Source organism: Achroia grisella, unplaced genomic scaffold, assembly GCF_030625045.1.
Source record: "Achroia grisella isolate CSIRO2021 unplaced genomic scaffold, CSIRO_AGI_Agris_v1 utg640, whole genome shotgun sequence".
Taxonomy (NCBI): domain Eukaryota; kingdom Metazoa; phylum Arthropoda; class Insecta; order Lepidoptera; family Pyralidae; genus Achroia; species Achroia grisella.
In genome coordinates this window covers 5,255,492-5,281,525 of record NW_026712977.1, presented here as the reverse complement: position 1 = coordinate 5,281,525, position 26,034 = coordinate 5,255,492, and the positions used below count along the sequence as shown (strand labels likewise).

The 26,034-nt window shown below is 33.4% G+C and overlaps 1 protein-coding gene across 2 annotated transcripts in view; it reads left to right on the top strand.

Annotated features, from left to right (window-relative positions):
- LOC131849363 (glucose transporter type 1) overlaps positions 1-23,994 on the top strand; it is a 30,077-nt gene extending 6,083 nt beyond the window's left edge. Inside the window, exons 4-17 of one of the 2 annotated variants that reach the window (XM_059199435.1) lie at positions 4,332-4,428; positions 10,599-10,764; positions 12,307-12,444; positions 12,592-12,687; positions 14,129-14,289; positions 14,673-14,797; positions 14,930-15,100; positions 15,329-15,465; positions 15,617-15,775; positions 16,725-16,937; positions 19,082-19,306; positions 19,413-19,552; positions 21,625-21,740; positions 23,830-23,994. In XM_059199435.1, coding sequence (XP_059055418.1) covers positions 4,332-4,428; positions 10,599-10,764; positions 12,307-12,444; positions 12,592-12,687; positions 14,129-14,289; positions 14,673-14,797; positions 14,930-15,100; positions 15,329-15,465; positions 15,617-15,775; positions 16,725-16,937; positions 19,082-19,306; positions 19,413-19,552; positions 21,625-21,740; positions 23,830-23,918 — 2,033 coding nt within the window. In that variant the 3' untranslated portion in view covers positions 23,919-23,994. The remainder of the gene's footprint in view (positions 1-4,331; positions 4,429-10,598; positions 10,765-12,306; positions 12,445-12,591; positions 12,688-14,128; positions 14,290-14,672; positions 14,798-14,929; positions 15,101-15,328; positions 15,466-15,616; positions 15,776-16,724; positions 16,938-19,081; positions 19,307-19,412; positions 19,553-21,624; positions 21,741-23,829) is intronic. The other variant, XM_059199436.1, reaches the window with a different exon arrangement.
- The last annotated feature ends 2,040 nt before the right edge of the window (positions 23,995-26,034 follow it).

The window sequence follows — 26,034 nt, the reverse complement described above, 5'->3', positions numbered from 1 at the left end:
TTTACAATTGGTAAATTACAAGCAAGTAGTTACGTTTGCTACAGCGGCGATAATTGACTACTACTGACTGACTACCCCCCTGAAATAGGTTTTTACACGAGTTCGAGTACACTTTGCCTGTCATAGATCTCAAGATTCTAAAACGTTCAAAACCACGCAATGTGTAGACTTCTTGTAAAATCCCTAGATAGAGACTCGATTTAAAATACGGAAGAATAGATTTTCACCCTTTTAATGGGTATAGTTTTGAGTGAGCGGTGGTGAATCAGTCTGATGACAATGATCTGTCTCTTTGTATTTATATTTCAATATATTTATACATATATGTATGTTATATACCTATCTAGTTATTCCGTTATCTCCACGTGAACACCCCATACTCATCCCACCCTTACCACCAATTGAAACTGCATATCAAATTACTCACTGTTTTGGTTTACGTAATTAATTGAAAATGATATCCACTGTAACTAATACTTGATAAGTACAATTCGTAACTGATATGTTGTATATAACCTTAATTAATTAATTGTGTGTGAACTTATATAGATTCATATAAAATCTATTTACCCCATGATGATATGATTACCAATGTACTTCAATCGTCTTTTATATTAATTAGTATGAGACCTTATATAGATATCTGTTGGTTGCTAAGGTAATTTGTTTATCACCGAAAGCAAGCTTTGCCATTTGATAAATGTTTACAAAATTTTACTGAACTCTAAAATTTTTTGACAAACTTTTTGTTTAATATATCTAAAAAAGACTCCATAATGATTGTCAGTTTCTGAATTAGAAATAAATGATTACAAGGTTTACTTTTTAAAATTTGTTATCGTAATGGTTAAAATTACGTTACGATTACTCCATAAAAGCTAGCCCTAAAGTTGTTTGTAGTTGGTGAATTTATTTGCGTTACAATATTTGGAACGCGGCCCGAATAGCAATTGGAGAGGGAACAGTATTCAAGTTGGCACTATATGATGGTACGTTGATCAAATTGAACAACGACCACTGATTGCTGATAGCAGACAAATGTAACCAATAAATGAAAAGGTAAAATAAAAGATTAACGGCTTACGTTGGTATTAATGATGTAGAGCCATTGGTAGAATACACAGCAAAATTCGCAAAACCACTCTGATTTTCATGTTAGTTACATAATAGCTACTTAAAATGGATATTCATTAAATGGTATTTAATACTGGATCAGATCAACTCTAAACATTAAAATTATGCATTTAGTTTGAGTAGAGCAATTATTTAAATTTTTTTATAGTACTATGAATTTGACAAGTGACTTCTTGATGAATGATTTCATCTTTATCTATATAATAATGTAAATTGACAATAAGCTGTAAGTAAAGTTATATTACATAATACTTAAACAGCATCGCGGATATTAAAGAATGGCTACTACTTATTGAATGTGCCATCCAATAAATTCAAAATTGAAAATTTTCGAAATTATCTATCCACACATACATGTATATGTACGTATGAGAAGAGCTATGAGCAAATCTCTTGAGGATAGCGCTTTCTTTACTCAGGTATATCTGCCTACTTAAAAAGTAATTAGATCTAAATAAAGACAAGTACCTATATTATAGACAGAGTAACCATAAATTGAAAATGTATTATTCATCTCAAAATGGATAGCATTAGTGATATTGAATAAATCACACACAATCAGAATTTATAATTGGAAATTCATAATACCCTTGAAAGTATAAAACGGTAGTGATACTGGTCCTGTTGCATATTACGTATTTAATAATAAAGCAGGATTGAAATTCAATTTAGCATCGTCAGTAGTGGACACTTAATAGGCTTAATTTAATGTAATGCTAAATGAGTTCTGTTATTGGTTTAATATCACGTCTGCGCTACCTGTTTAAATAGATTTTACAGGAATAGCTTTATTGGAATAGTGCACACTGCACACAATTAATTGAATCGTAGTTATGAGCCTTTGCTCAATTCGTCACTCAGTATTAATACTACATGAATAGGTAAATGAAAAGACCAATATATTTTGTGAACTATTTACTCTAGGGACGGAATTGGAGATAATGAAAATTCACGAGTAGGTTCGCCCAACAATAACTATCATTACCGCTTCACATCATATTACAATAAAATCAGTTTTGTATATTAACAATTTCATAATTGGATTATGAATAAGTTTAAAGATTTCAATTTTACAATTTCATTTCGTAGTTTATATACGTAATTGTTATTAACTTCATTAATACTAATAGGTTTTAAACATCTAATTGAAATCTATAGTACTATATAATACTGTAAGACTAATGTTTGCAACAATTTCGTAATTTATTATCACCGCAGAATTTTACATAAGTTGATTTGAAATCATTGCATGTCGCATCCTTTACGAATTTGTCAAATAGAGCAGATAATGAATTTAAATATAAAAGTTTTGTGTTAAAGAGTAATTTAACTTATCATGTATACTTATCATGTATATGACCCTGCGACCTGTCCTAGTTTAGTCGACAGGTCAGTCAGTGTTGCTAGATCTGAATTGTAAAATGAAGGCAGTGTGTCGAGAAAATAACGGGAATCTCCGAATAGAAAAAACCAATGAAATTTCCACTCCTTCCCCTCTTTCTGTTGACAGTATCTAACAAGCGCGCAAGATGATTTTTGCCTAATGTTTCTTTTGCATTAAAAACTGGTGATCAATTTTAAAGTCAAACAAGTTATACAAAATTAATGTGATAGTATTGGAGATTTTTTGTGAATTTAAAATTACTGAACGCCACACTTTCTAAATTTTTTCTCATCGGTATACTGTAAAAATTGGGAAGTTTTTAATTTTATGATACCAAGAGAGACCCTGAATAATCAGGAGGTATGTTGACTGTCTATTTCAAACCATAGCAGCTACAAAGTTCGTTTCTTCTAGAAGGCATAGTGTGCCTCAGTGGGCACCGATATCGTCGAATGGTAGCGTCTTAAAGTAAATGAATTGTGACGCAGTGTGTCGTCTGGGGGTCTGCTGCAAAATAACAAATCCGAAGTTTTGGCCAAATCTTCGGCGTTTTCTACGAAGCCCGTTTGATATGAACTTTTTTATTTGGAATGGCCAACTCATATTGATCTTTTAATATGTTACTGCTCTACTCCAAATAATTTGGGTCGGATTTATAAATTGGATTTTAAAAAAGCAATAAAATCATTAATATTCGGATTTGTAATTTCGACGTAAAACTAACCTGTTGCACCGACGGACATGTGGTATTCGATTTGGTATACATACTCATATATAATATTTAACGATCCAACAACAGTAAGTTGGTAGTATATTTTTGATGGAATCTAATAAAACTAAAAGTCTTAAAAATGTCGTAGATATATATATGTTTCTATGCTTACTATATTTAAAATTGTTGTTATTACATTTATATATCTATTTATAATTGTACGATATAATTATAAACAAATAATATGATAAATATTGTCATCGTGCACGAAACATTTTGGTGTTTTCGTTAGTATGATGCCATTTCATTTGCATGTATTTTTGAGCCTGGTTCGATTTGTTGTCGAATTTAAAATATTTCGTCTCAATATCAAACTTTCAAATCGCACTATCCAAATTTTTAACGATTGATTTACTTACCAGCAATTTTTAAATCCCCTGGGTTTCTGTTTATACCTCACATGTAAATTTACATCTTTAATTCAGTAAAACACCTATTGAGTACCTTTTCACATTATACATATATAGTTAGTTTAATTATTTTGTAAATGGACCATTTTTATAAAGTAATTGTCATTTATTGGTGCTAGCGATGTATTCAACGAGTATGCATGTAAGCACAATAAATTGATACCATAATGTAGTGGACAGTTTACAGAAGTTGCATTTCAGTAGGCTGTAGCTGCTTCCGTATTTTTGGACATTAAGTGCGTTCGTTATTATGATGTTCGTTAGCGCTGCGTCGAGCGTCACGAGCTCACTTTTATCTTCAAAATTAATGAGGTCCTCGGTTATCGTGGCCATTGAAGCTAATTGGCAATACGGTGTTAAAATGGTTCGATTTTGTGTATGCCGCGTCACGTCAATGCAATATAATTCAGCGACAAAACCAATACTGGCAACGTTGTCACAATTACTATATAAAACAATTAACCTATATAACATGTTTATGCATCTAATGTATTGTAAAAATCTAAGTTTAAACACAGTATATCCTTGAAGAATATGTCGTTGATGTCATCGATTCCTATAATCAACGTAAAACACAATGTGCCCGTCGTTATCGAAGATTAAAAAAATAAACTAAGGAGTTTTCACACAGTGGTACCAGACCATGTGGCCCGGGAGGGCGGAGGCAAGCTGACACGATATGCGCCGACGGAAGAGGACGAAGCAACTCTCAGGGAACTTCTGCTTAGGTACGTGCCACACCCTAGCAAGAAATTGAAGATTAGCTTATCGCCTTTATTAATTGGCTTCATTGCATTTGATTCATATGAATCTACCTATGTGTCGATGTGTCTCCCTACTCTACATTTTTCACCTTGGCTTGGCATCCCAAATATCTTATATGGCAGATATCAGATGCGTAAACTTAGCGGGTTGGCCGAATCATTTCACTATCCTAACCATAACATCGGACCATAGCACTGCGGTTAGCATCAATGGCCATAACGTTTCAATTTTTATAGCTAATGTATAAAATTAATTTAATTACGCGTTTAGTTTACACTGCATTCAAAGTGACCACTTTTCTTAATTACTCACTAGGCAGGAACGAGTGACCGCTTGCATGACTGTTCGTGATTGTATTGTGTTTCGAATATTAGTTTTGTCTAGATATTTTTTATATAATGTACTTATATAGCGTACTATTGTGCTAAACATTTATATGGATTACAAATTATATAATCATTGGAAACTGTACATAAGTTGTGAACAACCGCAGACGATAATACCGAATATCCGTTCAATGTTAAATAACATTGCTACGCTATTTAAACAGCTGTAATTTCCGATTTGTTACTTTGAGGATCATTTTACCATTTACCATACCAATACGAGTGGGGAGGATTAATTAAAATCATCAAAATACGACCTGCAAAATACACTCGTATATTGTGGATGAAAACTAATGCAACTGTAATCAATAGTTCAATAATACTCAGAGCCAGTGTAATGGTTATTCTATGCTTTGTTCATTGAGAGCGATGCAACTGATGAATAAACTATTTTTATTCATTATGTATGTAGAACATAATGAGTTGCAGTATGTAAGTTAACAGTGATTTAATGTCTGCGGATATATTTTATGTTCAAAAATTTTAAGCACAAAGCTGGGACATGCCTCACATCAATGTTCAGTTCACTAGCCTTTCAGTAACATTAATCTTCTAAGATGTCATTTAACTTCATTGCAACAAACATCTACTATGTCATTAAACTTATGTATTATCTACTACTTTCCTATCCTTCTTAATTTCCTATTAAAATATGTAAGTATAATATAAATATTGCTTACTTATTTATTTAAATTATGACTTTAACTATTTATTATTCATATATGTAACATATTTGAAATATTTAATTGGTTAATCAAATGCTAAGGTTTTGTAAACACAAAAAGGTAAAAGAACTGTCTTCAATCGTAAATGTTATTTTTTATTTACGCGGGAATAAGCCAACAGGGGAATATTGAAAAAGGATAATTAAAATCGGTGCACAATTAGCAAAAATGCCGCCGCCAGACATACAGATTTGAAAAACATTCGAACCCTATAAGATGGACTTTCAACATATTGGAATATGTGGTTGCAAACAAATGTATCTGCATAAACATGCTTTGCAAACATTATAGCTCACGATATTAAATTTAACGATTTATAGTATGGATAATATTTTTCTAACATGAAAGAGGAATGCATGTTTTGTTATCAGAGAACTATCCAGGTATTTGTGTAGAGCGGTATCTCGCAAAGGTTTTATATAGTCATACGTACAAAAATAAACAGACGGTCTTTGTCGTTTTTAGTTTGTTGAAAATAAAACTGACGCGTGTCGAGCACCAGTGTATGACATGTTTGCAACTGTACCTTGTTATTGTGTACAATGTTAAAAAAATATATATATATAGCAAAATGCACATTGCCCAATTGGTTATTTGTATTTTATTTATTTTGGTAACACATAAATTATATGTATTTGGGTAACACCTCAGAAAAATACATATATAGAAAGGCCTTGTTATCTAATAATAATGATAAGGTTAATTAATATATAACAACGATAATTTATATCAAATATTTATATAATTACTATGAATTTTGAGTAGAATATATAAAACTCCTTTTACTTACCTACATCTTTTTCTTTAATACTTTTTAAACTCTGGAAATGAAGTAGTAATGAGAGAGTAAATTTATTTTTAAGACAAAGTTTTTGTATTGGATTGTAATTAAATACAACCTGTTTAGAAACCACTGTCTAGTACGAATATAGAGAGGAACTAGGAGACTATAAAGATTACAACTCGACTGAACTTTACATGTTTTGTCACACACAACTCAATTAATAGAATTAATCAAAGTAGTGATAAATTATATTAAAACAATAAAAATAGTTGAATCGGAACGAATACAAAATTCGTTGAGAACTTTCCAATGGAACTTACGATTGTCAGTTCGTAGTAGACTCTTTGATTTAATTTAGTTCGATTTAATAATCTCAAAGCTAGGACAGATAGCTTTTGTCAGGCATTTCAGTAGTCAAAGACTGGCTAAAGCTTATTAGAACAGTCATTTACAAATCTTTCTATTCTCATAGATTTTCTAAATTTAATAACCTTCATTTCAAAAGTATATAATCGAAATGTAGGCATGGCACGTGTTGCGTTTACTGTGAAGTCTTTAATTGACATTGCTTCTGACTACCTAATCTGAAATTACACTCCTAATGTTATATTTTTTTCTAACAATTATGAAGTGCTACAGTTATGAATCAGATCATATAATCTGAAACAACAGACAATTCTAAAGGATATTCAAGCATCAAAAAGTTCGCCACTGCTAATTAACTTGTTAAAAACTAAGGTAAGATTTTACCTGATTGTACAAGAAAGATAAATCCTCGCAACAATACTGCAGCTTCTCTTATACTATTTTACAAAGCTATTGAATTAACGCTCTCTTATATAATTTTAATTACCAATTATTTTCCATAACTCTTTTTCTGTAGAACGTAGAAGGCAAATTGTCTACACTTATTCACCCTTATTAACTAATCTAAATGCGTCTAAACAGTGTCTAACATCTGTTAGTCTATTTATAAATTTAATGTCTTACATAAAAGTTTTATTCTTTGTTCTTAAACAATTATATATGTTTTTGAATGGCAATATTGGAATGGCACACACGCTCATGGCTCACCTGATGATAAACGGTAACCGTCGCCTAAAGACATCAACAACTGTATTCATGTATTGCCCTACTGAAGGTCTAACATGTTGTACCTCAATTGTCAGCCATGGTAAAGATTATAATAAAAATAAATACATTTAACCTATATTTTTTTCATCCTTATATTTTCAGCATGTTAGAAAAGTATTGTATTCCATATTGTGCCCCTATTATCCTGGTATTGTTATTGTACAATGACAATGACAATCACCTAATGCTTTTACGTTGTGTCAATGCCCCGTAAGATTTTGTGTCTCTTAAGAACATTTTATGTATATCGTCTACGACAGCTACGGTTAACCTACAACATCAGTGTTCGTACGGCTTCTCTAAATATATCCAAGTCTGTCTGTTTTTTTTATATTATTCTTTCTATATCGCGCAACAGATTTTATTACGAATTTCGCTATCATTCAAATACTTTTTACAAATAGTTTATTGATACAATGTAGCTTAATATTTACTTTATACAGACCTGCTGAAGCCGGCGCGGGCAGCTTTATTTATGTTAGCATAGTATTCAATAATATTTATTCACTAAACTAAAGTTTTCATTTAAAACAACTAACGAATTGCAACACTTCAATTTAAAAAGACTACATAGAAATTTTTTTTTTGGCTTTATATTACAAACTAGATATGTGTTAATAAAGATTGCATTTGTTTATAGATATTATGTTATAGAAATTGATATTGGATTGAGTTTCCAATATAATAAGAATGACTATTTATGATTTTTACCGTAGTCACTGAAGTATGTAGAAATATTAAATAATAGTTTTGCGGTAAACCTTGTATACTATATATAAAAAATGTTATTATAAAACTGATATGAATAAAATAAAAAAGAAACATCGAAGTTCGTTCAGCTTAATGACTTTACCGTATAAAACAGAACGACTAACTGTTTTGTTCCACAAAAGAATCGTAAAAATACCTGCAGTGCAAACTCTAACACAAAAGACAAAACACAGTCGCCTATAGACATGAACAGTGCCGCATACATCACAAAATATGCTGTGACGCCAACAGCAAAAGTCATTCACTGCATTTCATGCCTGAATGTTGTGCTTTCATAGCGAAGACACCAGAAAGATGCAACGTAAGACCGCAATTTACATGAAACTAAGCGTGGTTCTTACCTTGCTTTTATGTTCCAACAGCTTGTATATACTAAACTCGCTCTTGTACTAAAATATTATCTCTAATACTGTTCTTTTTAATCCTCTACTTTTTACTTAATTTTTTTTTATATTGTAGATAAACTTTGGCGATCAAATATTAGGACTATTTGTATTCCAGGGCTAAAAATTACCTGATAATACCTGAGTACTCGTCAGAATCTAAAACCAATAGTGTACAATACGTAATAGGTGCTTTTAGAATTCTTGAGAATCATTATAATAAAGTAATAATTGAATGTATAAACGAAATCGCGAACTACTTACGTAATCAACGTAAAACGGCAAGGTTGTTACTGTTATGTATTTTAATAATATATATACATACATATACATACAGTGAAAAGAAAATAATTTCCAAACGATTCTCATAATATTAAATATATACCTAAGTTTGATGCCGTCAACAGTTTTGTATATATAAGTTCATAAGAGGATTTCATACAAGGATATCTATCCAGCCCAAGACTGGTGAAAAGTATACAAAAAAGAAACTGGAATCCAATGATGGCACTCGGAAAACTGAATAACTTTCCGCAAGGCGTATAGACGAAATATGAAAATATTTTTTAAACTTTCATACTAATATCACGTAACTGCACGGCGCAGTTTGAATTCAAATATTATTTTCATATTGCGACCATGTCTCTTTGAGAAAGTTGCAGAAAGTTTTGACTTGATATACCCATTACTGTTCCCCGTGTATATTTAATATTGTAATGTGCCCCTAAGTCATGAGAGTTTCCACATGGCGAACAAGGACATGCCTACTCATTTGTAACATCGTGGGTTTTAAATCTGTTTAGGTATTTATAACCGGGCGAGGGAACAAGTTTTCCCTCGTACGAGTAACGACCACGTAAATAATAGGATTGTGTTACGATTCATATTTGCTATTCATATAATTGACAGCTTCTATGAGAATCTGCAAATGGGTTACTTAATAATTCAGGAACGATGTCACTTTTAACAATGTAAACCTACTATAATTTTGCATATCAATTCGCATTTCCTGGTCATATAATCAACAATTTCTATGAAAATCGGCAAATTATGTCCCATAATAATTTTGCAAAGTAGTTCTGTTTTAACAATCTTGTAATTTAACAAATGGTGCAGTATTTGCTTATTCATGTTAGGACAGTTTCTTCAATAATAAACGGAGTTTCTTTTCTTATTAGATATTTCTAATTACTTTATAAATATTTACTTAATAAAGATTTTTAATATTGAATTTAAGAATCTACAAATAATCTGTAGGTACATATAAACAGATTTATTTTTGTAATTCTAATTTCTCAAACAGAACTGTTTCTTTTTCTGTAGTATCTTCCATATAATTAATAATTTTCCAACTGCATAATCCATAGGTACAAATGTTGCAAATAGTAGAAATTCGAAAACGTGTCTGCCTATATATTTGTTAGGTACTTTTTCAGTTGAACGGACCTCAATTATTGATATTAATTCCTCAAAGTAAATAAGATACATAAATAGAAGTTAAACATGGGATTCTATTTATAATTGAAGTAGCATTACAACTTTCATCTTTAGGTTAGCACGTAGCTAGCGTTTATATAAGTGAAACCCAAGGTATGACTCATAGACACATTATTATATGAATCGAAATTTTCTAAATTGCCTCTGGTATAGTTCTCCAGGATTATACACCATTGTGTAGTCCTTCATAAGTGCAGACTTTGCAATTTAATAGTCGTATTTTATAAGTCTATACGTGCGAAAGTATAGATACTTACCTAATTGGCGCACGAACACTTTAAGTTTGTTATCTTTCAACAAGCGCGGTGTTTCGATCAGATAGCCGACACAGGTCTGCGAAAAGCGGCTCTATGGCCTTTAGAGAAATACGCCGTCACTTCTTTCTTAGGTAGTTCAAGTTGACAAGAACTTCAATATACTTACACTTCACTCACAGCGTTATTGTGTGTGCAGCCTTCAAAGACAGGTGAGCGTGATGAGCATGAATCTCTCCGCGAAACTGGACGACCTGCAGAGGGGGGACAGGCAGCTGGAGACGACGGTGGCGCTTTGCGAGATACGCACCCAGCTTCAAGAACTTACAAAGAGCGTCGAGTCATGCCAGAGTGAGGTCTCCGAGGTAAGTTCTAACATTCATATTCCGTTTGCTACATCGTTCTTTGACAAAGTTTGTAGTTTGTAGCCACTCTGTATAGATAAACGTGCTGAAGGGGGATTGTAAATAGACGAAGTGACGACCGCATCGTGTCTGTATTCTCGTCCCTCTAGACGAACGGTAAACTAATCTATTGATGGTTTACACTACCGTAAATATGAGACAGTAACATTCGACATTTAGTGTCTGATTAAAGTTTCAGTGTTGGCCAGTTTCAGTGCAAACATTTTCCTTTGGCAGTAAAGCTAACAGTTCGAAACTACTATTAGTCGTCTTTTGGGTAAAATTAATTGAAAATGATATATTGAGTATGTACATATATATATATTATAAATAAATAATTGAAGAATAAAATTTGTTATAAGTAATAATTTCGGTGGGTGTGATTATATAAATGATAATTTATTATTTTCGTTATATTTTTATATGTTCTTTCTTTGAACAGGTTTTTTTATAAAGATTAGATATGTATATAGGTAGAAACGTAGAATGAATGATTGTTTTTCAGACGTGTATTATGCTTTGTGTTGATGGTTTCAGTGGTGAACCCTCAGGGTTATGGGAATACGTCTCTAATTAAGTTTACAGGGTTAGGAAAGACCCCCGCCGTGTCTGTGTATACGGCTAATCTGGAAAAATACAGAACGGATTCTATTTTTACTTTCCATCTATGGGGGTACTGATTAATTTATAAATTTATGGATATATTACATACAATAGAGTTCATTATTCCTTATAATTTGCTAGATAGACTCAGATAATATCCAATCCAGTTTCTATGCTCGTTAATTTATAAAAAACATATATTTTCTAGAAACACGTGCAGCTCTTAAATGTTATATGTAATAGGCAAAATACACACAAAATTATTGCAGCATAATTGTTCTGCAATCTACTGTTTACTAAATCACGTACTATGGTCATGTGTTGCCATTCTGGAGGATTAAGGTGTCATGCCACAGTGTCCTGTAATTTCACTGCCGTGTCTCTCCCTACAACCGAAACAAAGCTCACAAAGCAAGCTGCTTTGCGGCCGAAATTGGTGAGACAAAGGTGTCCACGTAGACCACTTTGTACAAAGTCAACATCGGTGGAAACTTTAATATCTCGGTAATATGAATACGAATACAATTACTAAGATAAAACAATCACGTTGGCCAATCACATACTTTAATAACTCAGAAGGTACGTTTTCTATAGAATATATTTCATACACTTCTAACAAATAGATAATCTGATAAGATATTATTATATATTATATATTGACTAATACCAAATTAAAATTGCCTTCATAGAAAGACAATTAACTAGTTCTCTTGAGAAATAACCAGAGAGGTTTGGTTAGACAATATTTATTAGATACCTAATATTGTGAAAATATGAACAAGGTCTTCATATTTTTTTTAATTAATGGAGTCTCATTTAAAATCCTTTTGGATTTAGTAAATTTTTACATGAGAAATATAATGAAAAGGAATAACAATTGAGTAACTATTAAATGGCCAGGTGAAACGCGACATGGTGGCCATCAAGCAGGAGTTAGACACGGTGCAGCAGGTGAAGGAGGAGATCGAGGAGCTGCGGGAGTACGTGGACAGGCTCGAGGAACACTCGCAGAGGCGGAAGCTCAGGCTACTTGAACAGGTATTTGTAATTTTACATTGCTGGGTAGGGTTCCATTATCACGCAACATCTTTGCTGAAAGTGAAGTGCATGAAACTCGAACATTACATACAATGATTAGATCAATAATAGAAATTGTAATTATTATTATTTGTATTTTTGTTCCAGGGCCTAACTTTCTTCTTATCGTACGCTATCTTGGCCGCGGTCCTCGGAATGCTGCAATTTGGTTACAACACGGGTGTCATTAACGCTCCTGGCAAAGTTAGCATTTCCATATGAATAATTTACACAAAATTTATTTCAGTGGTAGTGTTTACTAGTATTAACAATTTATGTACTTTTTATGTATTTGTACATACAGTTAGATAGTAAAACAGTTGACGATCGCTCGGTAGTAACGGTATCCTTCAGATAAAGACATGCTCAGCACAACATTAGAATACACTTCCGTGATACACATAGTACGCTGCCATTTCTCAGGACTGAGTTGTTAAACTTCCGGTACTGGTAATTTCACTGAAATATCTTACTCCTCAAACTGGAACACACTTTAAAAAGTAACCGCAAAGTAAATTAAGTACTTGGCGGCAGGAGTAGTTGAAAGGTATCCCTGCAAACGACTTTGTAGCCTCCGTCTGGCAACCACTAACTTTAATTAAACTTGGAAATGTTGGTCACTTCAATTTCAATAAATATATTTTGAAATACCTAGAACTCCAACTTGTATTACTTATCTTGTCACTCATTGGGTCTTACCTCACTTTGAGCGAGATCTAGAGCCAGAGACTGGCCTGAAATATTATCGTAATGTAATACAACGACGAGACTCTGTTTACGGCGAGTGCTTTAAAAGCGTCTATACTCAATTAGTTGGATCGATATATCGGGTCCTGGCTAATTTGCAAGTAGGGACGTACCAATTTGTGCCAACGTTCCACGTTAATGTTAGTGAAGCTGATACATTTACATATTTAAAAAAACGGATCTTTGACCTGACTTATAAGCCAGACCGACTGGTTACCAAATCGTGTTATAGGTACATGTCAACCCTTTTAACAGACTTTTTATTTTATTCATCTCGGCTCGTCGTACCGTAATGGTCTGTGCTAAGTACGAACATAGTTCAGTTTTTAAATCAAAATATATGTACATCACAAGACATAATAGTTTCTCAAAATCAAATTACATGAGACAACAAAGTTTGTTTTCAATTGACGAAACTGGTGTCGACTCTTAGTACCTCTAACCACAGACACGCGATGTTAATAATATGCCGCTCACGGCTCCACTTTTCTTGAGTTCCCGTTCATTACATGCAATACATTCATTGCCGTATAGATTGTAAAATTGTAGTATATAATTATGTCTCTGTAATTTAATTATGTCAAGTCCTACACGGTTTTGCTTTGTGCAGACAAAACATTTCTCGTCTACTCAGACCTTTAGGAATGCTGACATGTAATATTACATACAAATCAATGAGGTTCGTCGTGAGTTGAAAAGATTTACTGCTGTTGATTTTTCATGATCCTCATCCTCCTGTTCATTATAACAAATAGGTCTATAAACAAATAGCTCTAAAATCGATATAATCATTCCTAGAAATGACTGCTTGACTTAAAATAACCTCCATAAAAGAATAAAAATCTAAAATTTCTTCATAAGAAAATAATGACTTAAAGGAAGTTCATTATCTCAACAGAACATCGCTAACTTCATGAAGGACGTATACAAAAACCGGTACGGCTTGGATCTTCACGATGACACTGTCAACCGACTTTATTCCATAGCTGTCAGTATCTTCGCTATTGGCGGTATGCTGGGTGGATTCTCTGGTGGAATGATTGCAAATCGATTTGGAAGGTACCTTCAGCTGTTTAATAATACTAACCATAAAATATTAAAGAATAATGAATATTTACTTCTCGTTATTTAGCCAATAATAGGTATAATTGATAAATTAAAGAGCAGCGGCTACTCGTATATACATATATATTTATATACCTTCACGACTTCGTTTAATGTTAATACTGAAACACACTTGACTTATTATTATAATACGGAGTGAGTTTTAAAAATAAAAATAAAATGTGACAAAATTCCGTTATTCAGCTCAACCAAATTCATTTCATGTTCTAACTGCAGAAATAGCTGAGACAGCTGTATCCACACACATGACTTTGTACCAAATGTACCTGGATGAATCGTAAAATAATTTAATACCATGCACGTGAATTTATCTACAGAAAAGGTGGTTTATTGCTCAATAACATCCTCGGGATCAGTGGTGCGAGTCTCATGGGCTTCACGAAGATATCACATTGCTATGAGCTGCTCATCTTCGGGAGATTCATCATTGGAGTCAACTGCGGTAAACAATACACTACGACTTTATATTATTTACAGATGTTATAACTTCAAAAATGTCTTGATGCATAATTATTTAATGTTTAAAAAAACAGGTAAAATATTAGTGAATAAATGAATGTTTGGTCGTTTCCAGGACTGAATACATCATTAGTGCCAATGTACATATCTGAAATAGCACCGTTGAATCTTCGTGGCGGTTTGGGTACGGTCAACCAACTAGCAGTCACTGTAGGTCTACTACTATCGCAGGTGCTTGGGATCGAACAAATATTAGGCACAGATGATGGATGGCCCATCTTACTCGGTAAGTCCGCTTCTGATGAAAAATCGTCACATAGATTTTTCATATCGATTGATATTTTGGGACCTCGTTAATGTAGTGGTTTACCACTATGCCTCAACTTGCTGTTACTAAAGTTTTGATTTCAAAAATTTGTTCATTCGTTTTCTGATATTATACTATATTGCTTATGGCAATGAGTTTGATGGAATAATCGGATTGTATGACTTAATATTTTTGTATTCAATGTAGGGTTGGCTATATGTCCGGCGATCCTGCAGCTTATACTACTGCCAGCATGCCCTGAATCCCCTCGCTACCTGCTCATCACTCGTCAATGGGAAGAAGAGGCTCGCCGAGCATTGCGCAGACTTAGAGCCAGCAATCAGGTAATGTCACAAAACTTCATAGAAGGACTTGCAGTACAGGTGCCAATTAATTCGCAGAAGTTCCGAAATCTTTCTGGCTTATTTAAGGTTTTTAGGTTATGTCTTAGGTACTAGTGGCACCACAAATATCAATTATTGTTTCCTCGTGAAGGTGGAGGAGGATATCGAAGAGATGCGGGCAGAAGAACGGGCCCAACAAGCTGAAGCGTCTATTTCTATGCGGGAACTTCTTTGTTCGCCAACTCTGCGCGCACCTCTGCTTATTGGCGTGGTGATGCAATTGTCTCAACAACTGAGTGGAATTAATGCTGTACGTAACGTATCTACCTTTTTAGTACTGTTTCATAGGGCGCGTTTACATGGTAATGATGTCTTTCTCCAGTACGCAAAATCTAAGCAAATAATAATAAGCAAAATCATCAAACTATGGCATATATATGTACTATACTATCATACTGGCACGTTATCGAACGTAAATAAACTTACACTATTTCAGTATTATAGAGAAACATCACATCGAAGGGAAAGTCTATTCTATTTATGATCAGACCAATTAACGAAACTAAGTTTGTGAATTGGTATCTGATACGATGTACTTATATGCATGCAAGGATGTATGCTGTTTGGTATATGTAGTCTTCAGTTAGATATTTATTGATGTCACTATTGATTGATGTTACTATATCTACAAAGCCAGTTATCAGCTAAATTAATAATGGGGTATAATTTATGAAATACATGGAGAGTTGGATCTGGACAGGAGAACCTGCAGATATGACGGATAATGATACTGACGTACAGTATAGGCAATATATTCATAAGAATATTTTTCCAAAATAACATTTTTTTTTTAATTAGTCTAATGTTGTTGGCTACATTCACCGGAGGAATATGAAGATAAGTCTTAAGGACACTCCAAACCCGCATAAACTGCTTGATCCATAAGACTTTAATCTGAGGATACCGCTTGTCGTTGGAACTTCGGGTGATCATTATTTCTGTCCCCAACGGATTTAGACAGGATTCAATCATAGGGATGAAGATTGTATTTTATGAGTTTGATCTGCCAATGATGTAATATTGTATGCTTTACGCTGGTGGCCAGGGTCACCCTGGAGGATATTCTGTACTTATTGAGAGGGATCCTAATTCCACAAACATCATTATTATTTTATTTAATTATGGATAGCAAAAAGAAAGAAATTATGGTTGAAGTTATATTTTGTTCATGTGTGTATCTCTATTATAATATGCTCTAGGTGTTCTACTACTCCACATTCTTGTTCACATCTTCGGGTCTGACGGACGAATCTGCTAAGTTTGCAACTATGGGTATTGGCGCGATTATGGTGGGAATGACTTTGGTCTCTTTACCGCTAATGGATCGCACTGGACGGCGCACTCTCCATCTTTATGGTCTGGGAGGAATGTTCATCTTCTCCATATTCATCACGATTTCATTTCTGATAAAGGTGTGTCTTATAATATATCATTGACAATTATTTATTAAATCTCTTTTATACAGGTTTCAAGTAATAACTTGTGTTTATTAGAGCAGTTGTAACGTTTTATAATTTAAATGGCAAATAGGATGTCTGCCCTCCTGACTATAAATGGCAGCTATCGTGAAAATATATGAACAATCACAACAGTGTAGCTCAGACTATGCGATGTCATTATCCGATGTCGTGAGGCGTTATCATTCCGGAGAACTAAGGTGTTATGCATCAGTACTCTGTATTTTCACTGTAAAATACATGAGAAATGTTCTATATTTAGACCAAAGTACATGAGTAGGAAAATTCGAAATGAGAATATATCATAGCGTGGTGATGGTACTCTAACATGCTTCTCTTGAAGGGATATACTACAAGTACTTAGAAAGCAGTCTTGCATAATAAGTTCATATGACGATGATAAAAAGAGCAGTACGGAACAGTAGACTACTAACTGATCTTTCTAGTATTAAGAGCTGGTGGATGACTTACAATACAATCATATTGAGATAAAATCGAAACCTCATAAAACAGATATAAAATATAATACTTTGAAAATTATAACAATGTCTAAATAAATGTGAATAAATCTTCGGCTAATTGCCTAACAATAATCGAGATTCTATAAACTATTATATCATTTTAAAATATTATTTACTCGATTTGATTTTGATTTGATCGTATTGTGTCTATTTCAGTCCAACTATGAAAATGAAATCCTTACAATGGGATCATTAGGAACTAAACATAAAATTTTAATATCGAGATATCATACCGCGGTAGCTAAAAAAAATTAAAGTAAAAGTAATTTTATGAATTACGAATTATATACTTAAATTCGCATTATTAATATACATAATTATATAATAGCAAGTTTCCTATGATTACTTCCTTTGTTTAATTCCTATGATTGTATTTTAGTATTTAATAAATTAAATGTTAATTTTAAGAGAAGAACCAATGTTAAAGTATACGTACTGTAAAACATTGATTATTTATGAGTCACCATTGGTATTTTGAATCAAGATTGTTATTATAATTAACAAAACTACTACTAATATTTGTTGTACAAATCATATTATAAAATAAATGTAACTTGATTCATTTTACAAACTAATTTTACTATAGCCGCTTACGCACGCTTCATCGTCGCTTTCCTTGCAACTTTAACAACGATCTTTTGATCATTTTAACTTACCTACTTCATTTGGTTTTCAAATAACTATAAAATATTTATCATTTTATATAATTATTTCGGTCTGTATCCTATTTCTGAACAGGCCATTATTAGAACTAACACTTCGAACTTTGTTAGTAATGTAGCAGTCTATAGAGACAGCAAATGCATGCACAGCCATTTTATATAACCCTTTTTATTTTTTATATCACTATCACCTATTGTTTGCTTCTGCTTCTCGCTAAGCCCCCCCCCCCCCCTCATTCGACTTTCCTGTTTCCGAAGCCGGACTCTCGGTAGGAAAGCAATGAAATACAAGGAAATAAATGATCAAATATAAATGATAGCGACATCACTCACACAGCACTATAAATTATGAACACGATATTTTTTTCACCACTAACATGATGAGACAATATGCAGATGGTAGACTGCGTTTCAGGAAAGAATCCAATTAGATAATTTGGACAATGTATAAAATTGTACTTAACTTTAGGGTTCTGTTTTAAAAGTCGACTTCTTGTCGACGTTTAATCCGAAGCCTCGAAAGGTAATAAGTGCAATGTTATTTATATTTTCGTCCGGAGGGATTCTCTTTTGAAACTCACTTTAGTCACACGGGGAGCTCTGGCGCACGCGTTATGACAGCGATACTTAATTTACACTAACACTGCTCAAAAGCAGAAGGCACTGTTCACTCTAGCATACGCCGTACAGCCGATAGTAAGGGTACTTCACTTGCTCTCCGCACGAACCGGAAGGCGTCTGCTCAGGCCGTTTTGGTATTGTATTCCTCACTATGCTCAATAGCACAAACTGGTACAAAAGCCAGTCGCAGACAGACAGACACATACATAGACAAGTGTGTGATGTGCATTTATGTTTGTGGTTTATTTCTATCCGGTCGGTGATGGGAAAGAGCACCATTGCTATCCCCTGATAGGAGTTCTTCGGGTATGTGCAGGAAATGATAGACTGGATGAGCTACTTGTCCGTGGTATCGACGCTGAGTTTCGTGGTTTTCTTCGCTGTTGGCCCTGGGTCTATACCCTGGTTGATCACTGCCGAGCTGTTCTCACAGGGGCCCCGACCGAGCGCGATGGCAATTGCTGTGTTAGTTAATTGGATGGCCAATTTCGTTGTTGGGATCGGCTTTCCAACTATGAAGGTAACTTGTAAAACTTTTGTTTAAATTTATTATATCGCTCATTTGTAAAAAATATAATATGTCTATGACTATTCAACATATAACATTAAAACATTTGTTGTTATAGGCACTACTGGAAAATTATACATTCCTGCCTTTTAGTGTATTCCTTGCGATTTTTTGGATATTTACTTATAAAAAAGTTCCTGAAACAAAAAATAAGACCTTCGAAGAGATCTTGGCATTATTCCGGAATTCAAACGGAAGGTGAGACAACGAGTGTTATGTTCATTGAGGTATTATGTAACTACTAATGTAGCGAGGTGACACTGTTGTCCCTATCAGTTGCAGCGTAATCGCCGCACTTCACTCTATCATTCGCTAAACGCTGGCCACTGCAATCGCGTATTCTAGGGATAATAAATAACTTATTTATACAACATATGGCATCACTGTGTTAAATAAAATACTTAATTGATCTCCATAGTCTGTCGTCGTTCCTTCTTAACTGGTGATTAAATTTTGACAATTTTGATAAGATCTTCTCTTTTACATTATAGTACATGATACCTCAATGAATATTTTATATTTTTATATTTTAATGGCACTCCTGTGTCTTAATCACAACATCAACACTACATAAGCTCCATGTTTTATATCTCACGGCCATTTGCATTACACCGTGATCTTGCCATTACCATCAGCACGCGGGGCACTAATAAAATTTATTCTTAATGTAAATAATCATGACAAGACTCCCACAAGAAGATTTAATGAAGAAGTCGTTTGATAGATGTAATGAAGAATTTATGGATAATTAATATCTAGGTGGAAGTTCAAAACATATGTAATTTAATAATCGGTGAGTATATCAATGACAATTGTACAATGTAATGAATATTTTAATGCATAATTTTGTCGTGTGGAAAAGGAATGTCAATTTCATAGGACAAAATATAAAAAAAATTGTTACTTGACTCCCTAAGGTCTGTAATTAGCAATTTGATGTTTATTTTGTACATTTTGTGAAATTGAACAGGCTTTAGAGTACGATCCGAGTCATATTAATTAGTCTATGAAGTAGTGCTCGGAAATATTCCTGAAAAAGATGCTTTGCGTATGGATTATCATAAAAAATGTCCCACATATGCTACAAAGCTGTGACCAATGTACTCAATATAATTAAAATCCGTTCAGCCTTTACATATGATTGTATAACAAACATCTAAAGAAATTCCTTCCATTGTTTGCCTTCTCCGCAAATATCTGTTCTGTTTAGGAAGTTGTATTCTTGTTATTAAGTTCTGTTGTAGTACCTAATAACAAGCAAAGAACTTTTAACTGACCCTTAACTAAGAAATATAAATTATACAACTTTTACATTTGTATTAAAAGAGTAATGTGGAATTTTATTATTTATTACAACCAGTTATAAATGCAGTCTTAACGCCGTCTGTAAAATTTAAATAAATATATTTGATCTAATTGTTCCGGGTGTCCCCTTATAACTGGAACATAACAAGTTAGCCCTAAAACATGCATATCAGTTATTTCTCTACATCGTATACTCGTAATAAATAAACAGGTCTAACGCAATCTCTAAAATTTAGTCTGGGTATAATCAATTACTGGGTACATAGGTAGTAATACAATAAAATACCACCTCTGTCATAATAATCGTAAGACAGTTTCAACGCTCTATATTGGGTGAAAATTTTTTTTTCAGATATGACTTGTATTCGTTTATTGTAAAACTATGTTTATAGAAATGACATAAATTTCAATTTCCCATTTCAGGCGATACATAAATGATTGCGTTAATTCTTAAAGATGTTATATGAAAAGGGCTGGGCATTCTTCGCCTCTTTCCAGCTACAAGTCGTATAAAAATAAAACAGTAAACTAAGGATGTGACCACATAATCCAGATGTGAAGTGTAACCTAAGTGGCAGCTTGAAAACAGAGTTGCCAACTTGCAACTTAGTATTTAACTTTTTTAATTTTACAACATTTTCAACTTTATAACTAAATCTAGCTACAGTTGTTACAACTTAACAATTGGTTACAACATATTTTTAACAAGTACTAATAGAACTAGAAACTTGTAGTTCCACAATATTAAAAAGAAACGTAGGTATCTAAAAACTAGAAATCAATTCAAAAAGTAACGAGATAGTGGTTCAATATTGATATCCTGTTATCGACTTAGAAATATTAATAACTAACAAACGTATAACCTAGAATCCTTTTAAAACATATTTAGCTACTGGGTGAAGGTGTTACCTTTGATCAGGAATAGTGTTTGAAGGGCTGCTTGATGATGTCGATGGTGTGTGCAGGGACAGTTTTCGTGACAGCCGCCTGTATGGGAGTATGATGAACTGCGTGAACGCACTAGAGCAACAGCTTCCGCCGCCCCCGCCGCCTGCTCCAGTCGATGAAAAACACGACTCATGTAAGTTCTTCAGCAGTAGTGACGGTACATCCATAGGAGTCAAAAATCGGGCTTGCCCTACTAAAATAATCAGTATAATATCTTCATAAGTCTTCAACCCATTTCTTTATTATATCGATGTTTAGTTTATGGCGGGCCACAATCAGGTAGATATAGACATTAGTATATGCGGGCTTGCTTTCTTTTCGAACCTTAGAATCGCCACCGCTCAGTAGTATTGCATTTCCAACTCCATTACATAGGCAGACGTATTTTAATTTTTCTTTAAAAGTTTTTTTACCTTAGGTATATTTACGACAACGTACCCTATTCTTATTTCTCAAATTCACTTCAATCTGTATGTCAATAATATTGTAATATCTTGTAATTAACAATTGTGCTCTACAATTGTATTTTTCATCCTTGTGGTTTTTTATTGAAGTTGTAATTTTATCTTTCCATAGTGTATCACTGAGGCATGGGGTTTAACTTTAAAATACAAATAGGCCTTTCTTGCCCTGCAGTGGGATACTTTACAAGCTACTTAGAAATTAAGAAAATACATAAATAATAAATAATATAGAACAAAATAATGGAAGATGCGTTTATTGTGAGTACTTTTTTACTTTAATCTTTATGTGATATGTTTTGTCTCTTTCTGTTGAATACAATTTACAAAGGATAAAACACTAATGGTGTTTAACATCTTCATGAATAAAAATATTATAAAGGAATATATAACTATGACAATATATATAGGTAATGAAGATTTGTATTTAAATATAAGCTTTTATGTGTTTTTGCATTCAGATAAATGATGCAGTTGGAAATGAAAATGGTTTTCTTTAATCACAGCTTCATATTTTGACCACTTACTCATCATTAAACATTATCGCTGCACGATGTGATGCTATTATCTACTTCTTTAAGAGATTTAATCTAAACCTTGTTCATTTTAATATTTTCTTCATGACAGTTCACATAAAATGTATTACATAAAAAATATTTTTTTTTGTACTAGGTCTACAACAAATAATATGATGGTGATTTGTGAACGTTTATTAAAACTTTCAAAACTTCCTAACAAGTATTAGTGAGCGAAATCACACAAAACAGATAAGCTTTGTGTTTTATTTTGTGCCCAATTGTATAGGTGCATCTAAATTTGCATTTATATATATATATATAAACATAATACAATCACTTGTCTGGCTGATTCGTCATTATATAAGTTACCGATTGGTAGCCTTGCTATAACCAATTTGTTCAATAATTATTTTATTTTCTTTGCCATAATACTGGGATGGTTTAGTCATTATTTATTATCGTTAAAAATTAATTTTAGTTTAAAGGTTGATTAGAATTATAAGTCAGTGATGAAAAATTGTCTTAAAATATATTTTAGACTGAGCTAAATAGAACCACCAGCTGTTCTCGGCTGTTATCGTAATAATTAGTTGCGTAGAAGTACATCTGAACAAATTATTTATTCTTCTATTAAAATGAAAAAACTTGCCGAAACCATTACAATATTTGTAAAAGCAGGTTTTACGAAACTATTTAGTGAGCTCTCATGGACAAATAATGGAATGAACAATGTATAGTTGCCAATATTTTTCTATGCATAATCGAAATATCCGACACATTACATTTTTTGCAGCATGGATCACGTTAGTGCGTCGTTTGATGCACTATTAATTTGAACAGCGCCTCTTACAGGGACAACTGTAACAAATGCAAATGTTAAACAGTTGAAGATTTAAGAAATTATGACAGCAATGTTTAACAGTTTAGACCTCCAAACGGCCAGCAATATGAAGATGAAGATTCCGAGTCAAAATACATAGCCAGTTGCCCATATTACGCATCAAACTTTTATACGGCCATTTAGATATTTTTATTAAAGTATTGTATATACAACGCATCCTAATATTATGAAAACAGGAAGTTGAAACCTTGATTTGATATTTTACACTGAAGTATGCCCTTCATATAAGATGTTCTTTATGCATTTTCAACTAAAGTACAGTGTCCTAATTAGTCTATGTATATGATAACTTAGTGATTGTGTGTTTTATCAATTGTGTGATGCCATAATTAAAATTTGCAGTGTCGGAGCAGTCGTCGGGTGCAGGCGAAGCGGGACGACCACCACCTCCATTGCCACCCCCGCGGTTTCCGGCTACAGGCAACGTTTGACAATGGGAGACCGCTGCGCGTGCACCTCTGGTCGCACCCATCAAAGCGGCCGCCAACTTCTTGTTTCATGGACTGAAGCGACAGGGGGCGAGCCGCGCATCTATCACTACCACACAACAAATGTTCTAAATCGATGTGATTAGGTTATAACGAAACTAGATAATAAGTCACGGCGTACAGTTATTATAGTTCTTTAGTCATTTTATGACATAATTTATGAATGCATAGGTACCTTGTAAAGTGCCATCGGATTCTTGTACCCATTTTAATTAGGTCTTCATAAAAATTTATTGAGGACGTCGTGAGTTTTGCGAGACGATGTGACTGCGGTTCGTAGATCGCTATGGTAAGTCGTAGATTAGTGTGACACCGATTCGTAGGTGTATACAACAGACATACGCAGGTTCGAAAGATAGAAGTTCGTGAATGTAGCAGGTTTATATAGATCGGTGTCACACAGCATCACGAATAGATGTAACAGAGCTGCGCGGGATGTCAACGACAGCGACAGTTTACACCCATTTAAAAGCATTAGACAGAGCGATGTGATAATTGTCGATGATTTGTGAGAAGATGTATAAGCGCTACGCATAGCCATGTAATGACGAGTGCATGTCAATATAACAGCGCAATCTAGGTTTGAGTGAGTGGTACTGATGGTGGACATGATATGCACTGCATAGCTTATGCCTGTCGCTGTGAATGATTTGTGAATGTATGGTATGGTTGTCACATTATCAGCACAACAGTGATTGTAAGACGACGTAAGAGTGGTAATCAGCGGTTTGCAAGTTAATATAATAGCGCCATACAGATCTATGTGTGACATGGGTCTGTGTAGGGTAAATTGCTGATATTATAATTATTCCCTCAGGGATAATAATATATAATACAACAATATATGGACAATCTATAACCATCACGCTATAACTGAGAACGACTTAACCGATTTCATTTATCTTTTTTTATTGCTTTCGAATACATTACAGAAGTTTCATAAGGAACGAAAAATTAAAGAACTTAGATACAAAATTGGAGCATTTTAAGAAACTAAGGATTATTTTTCTCTTCGCAAGTTTAGCGTTTAAGCACTTGGTGATAGTTTACGCTTTCAATAAAACAGATCCCCTGCAGGATTAGTTATTAATAGGTATATAACTTTCAAACATTTTACTTGAAATAAATAGGGAGGATGTGGATATAAACATGGGTAAGTAAGTAAAAGAATAAAATCTGTACTAGGATAACCTAGGCTGGCAGCTTGCACTACTTGCGATGCACTACCGAAATTTGCGGGTTCGATCCCCGCACAATAAAAATATTCGTATTCATGAGTATATCCGTTTGCGTCTTTCCTATGTAGGTATATTAAGCATGCATTAAAAAATGTATTCAATGTCTATTTGTGTCTAGTAGGTATCCATAGCATAAGCCCTACCCAGTTCGGGTCCACATGGTATAATGGTATATTCAGTGTTTACTAATAAAGTTTACTCCATTGGTGGAATCTTTATTTATCTCTCAAACAATACTCACAGAAATATAAAGTTCTTTGATCTGAAGAGTTATTTTAATGTTTTCCACAAAAGTACCCCCAACACGATTAAAGCGCCTGGACGCTATAATCGTACCACACCCCAAAGTCGTACCGAAAATAAGACTAGCCTATACTACATAGAATAATACTCTTAATAAAATATCTAATTAGGAATAAACAAAACAAAGTACCTATTCAGTTAAAATCAACCAATTATTTTGTTATCGGCACCATCGATGTCACATCGTCATAGGAGGTAAGTAGCTCATGTCACAACTTGCAATACCATCTATAAATGACGTCACACGAATTTAATGATTTTTGATCACGCGCTCTATCATTGACGTGTATTATCAAACGTAACTACGTTTATGAGATTTGTGTGATATGTTCTCCCTAGTATCATACATTATGTAATCTTAAAAAACTGATTACATAGTAAAAATCAGCAACAAAACATTTTAAAACCTTATAATTATATAAGTAACTATTAACAAAAAACTTAAAATGTAATTTATTTTATAAATATATTTACGTTTTTTAGTAATAATTCAATTTGAACTTGTTAATACTTCCAAA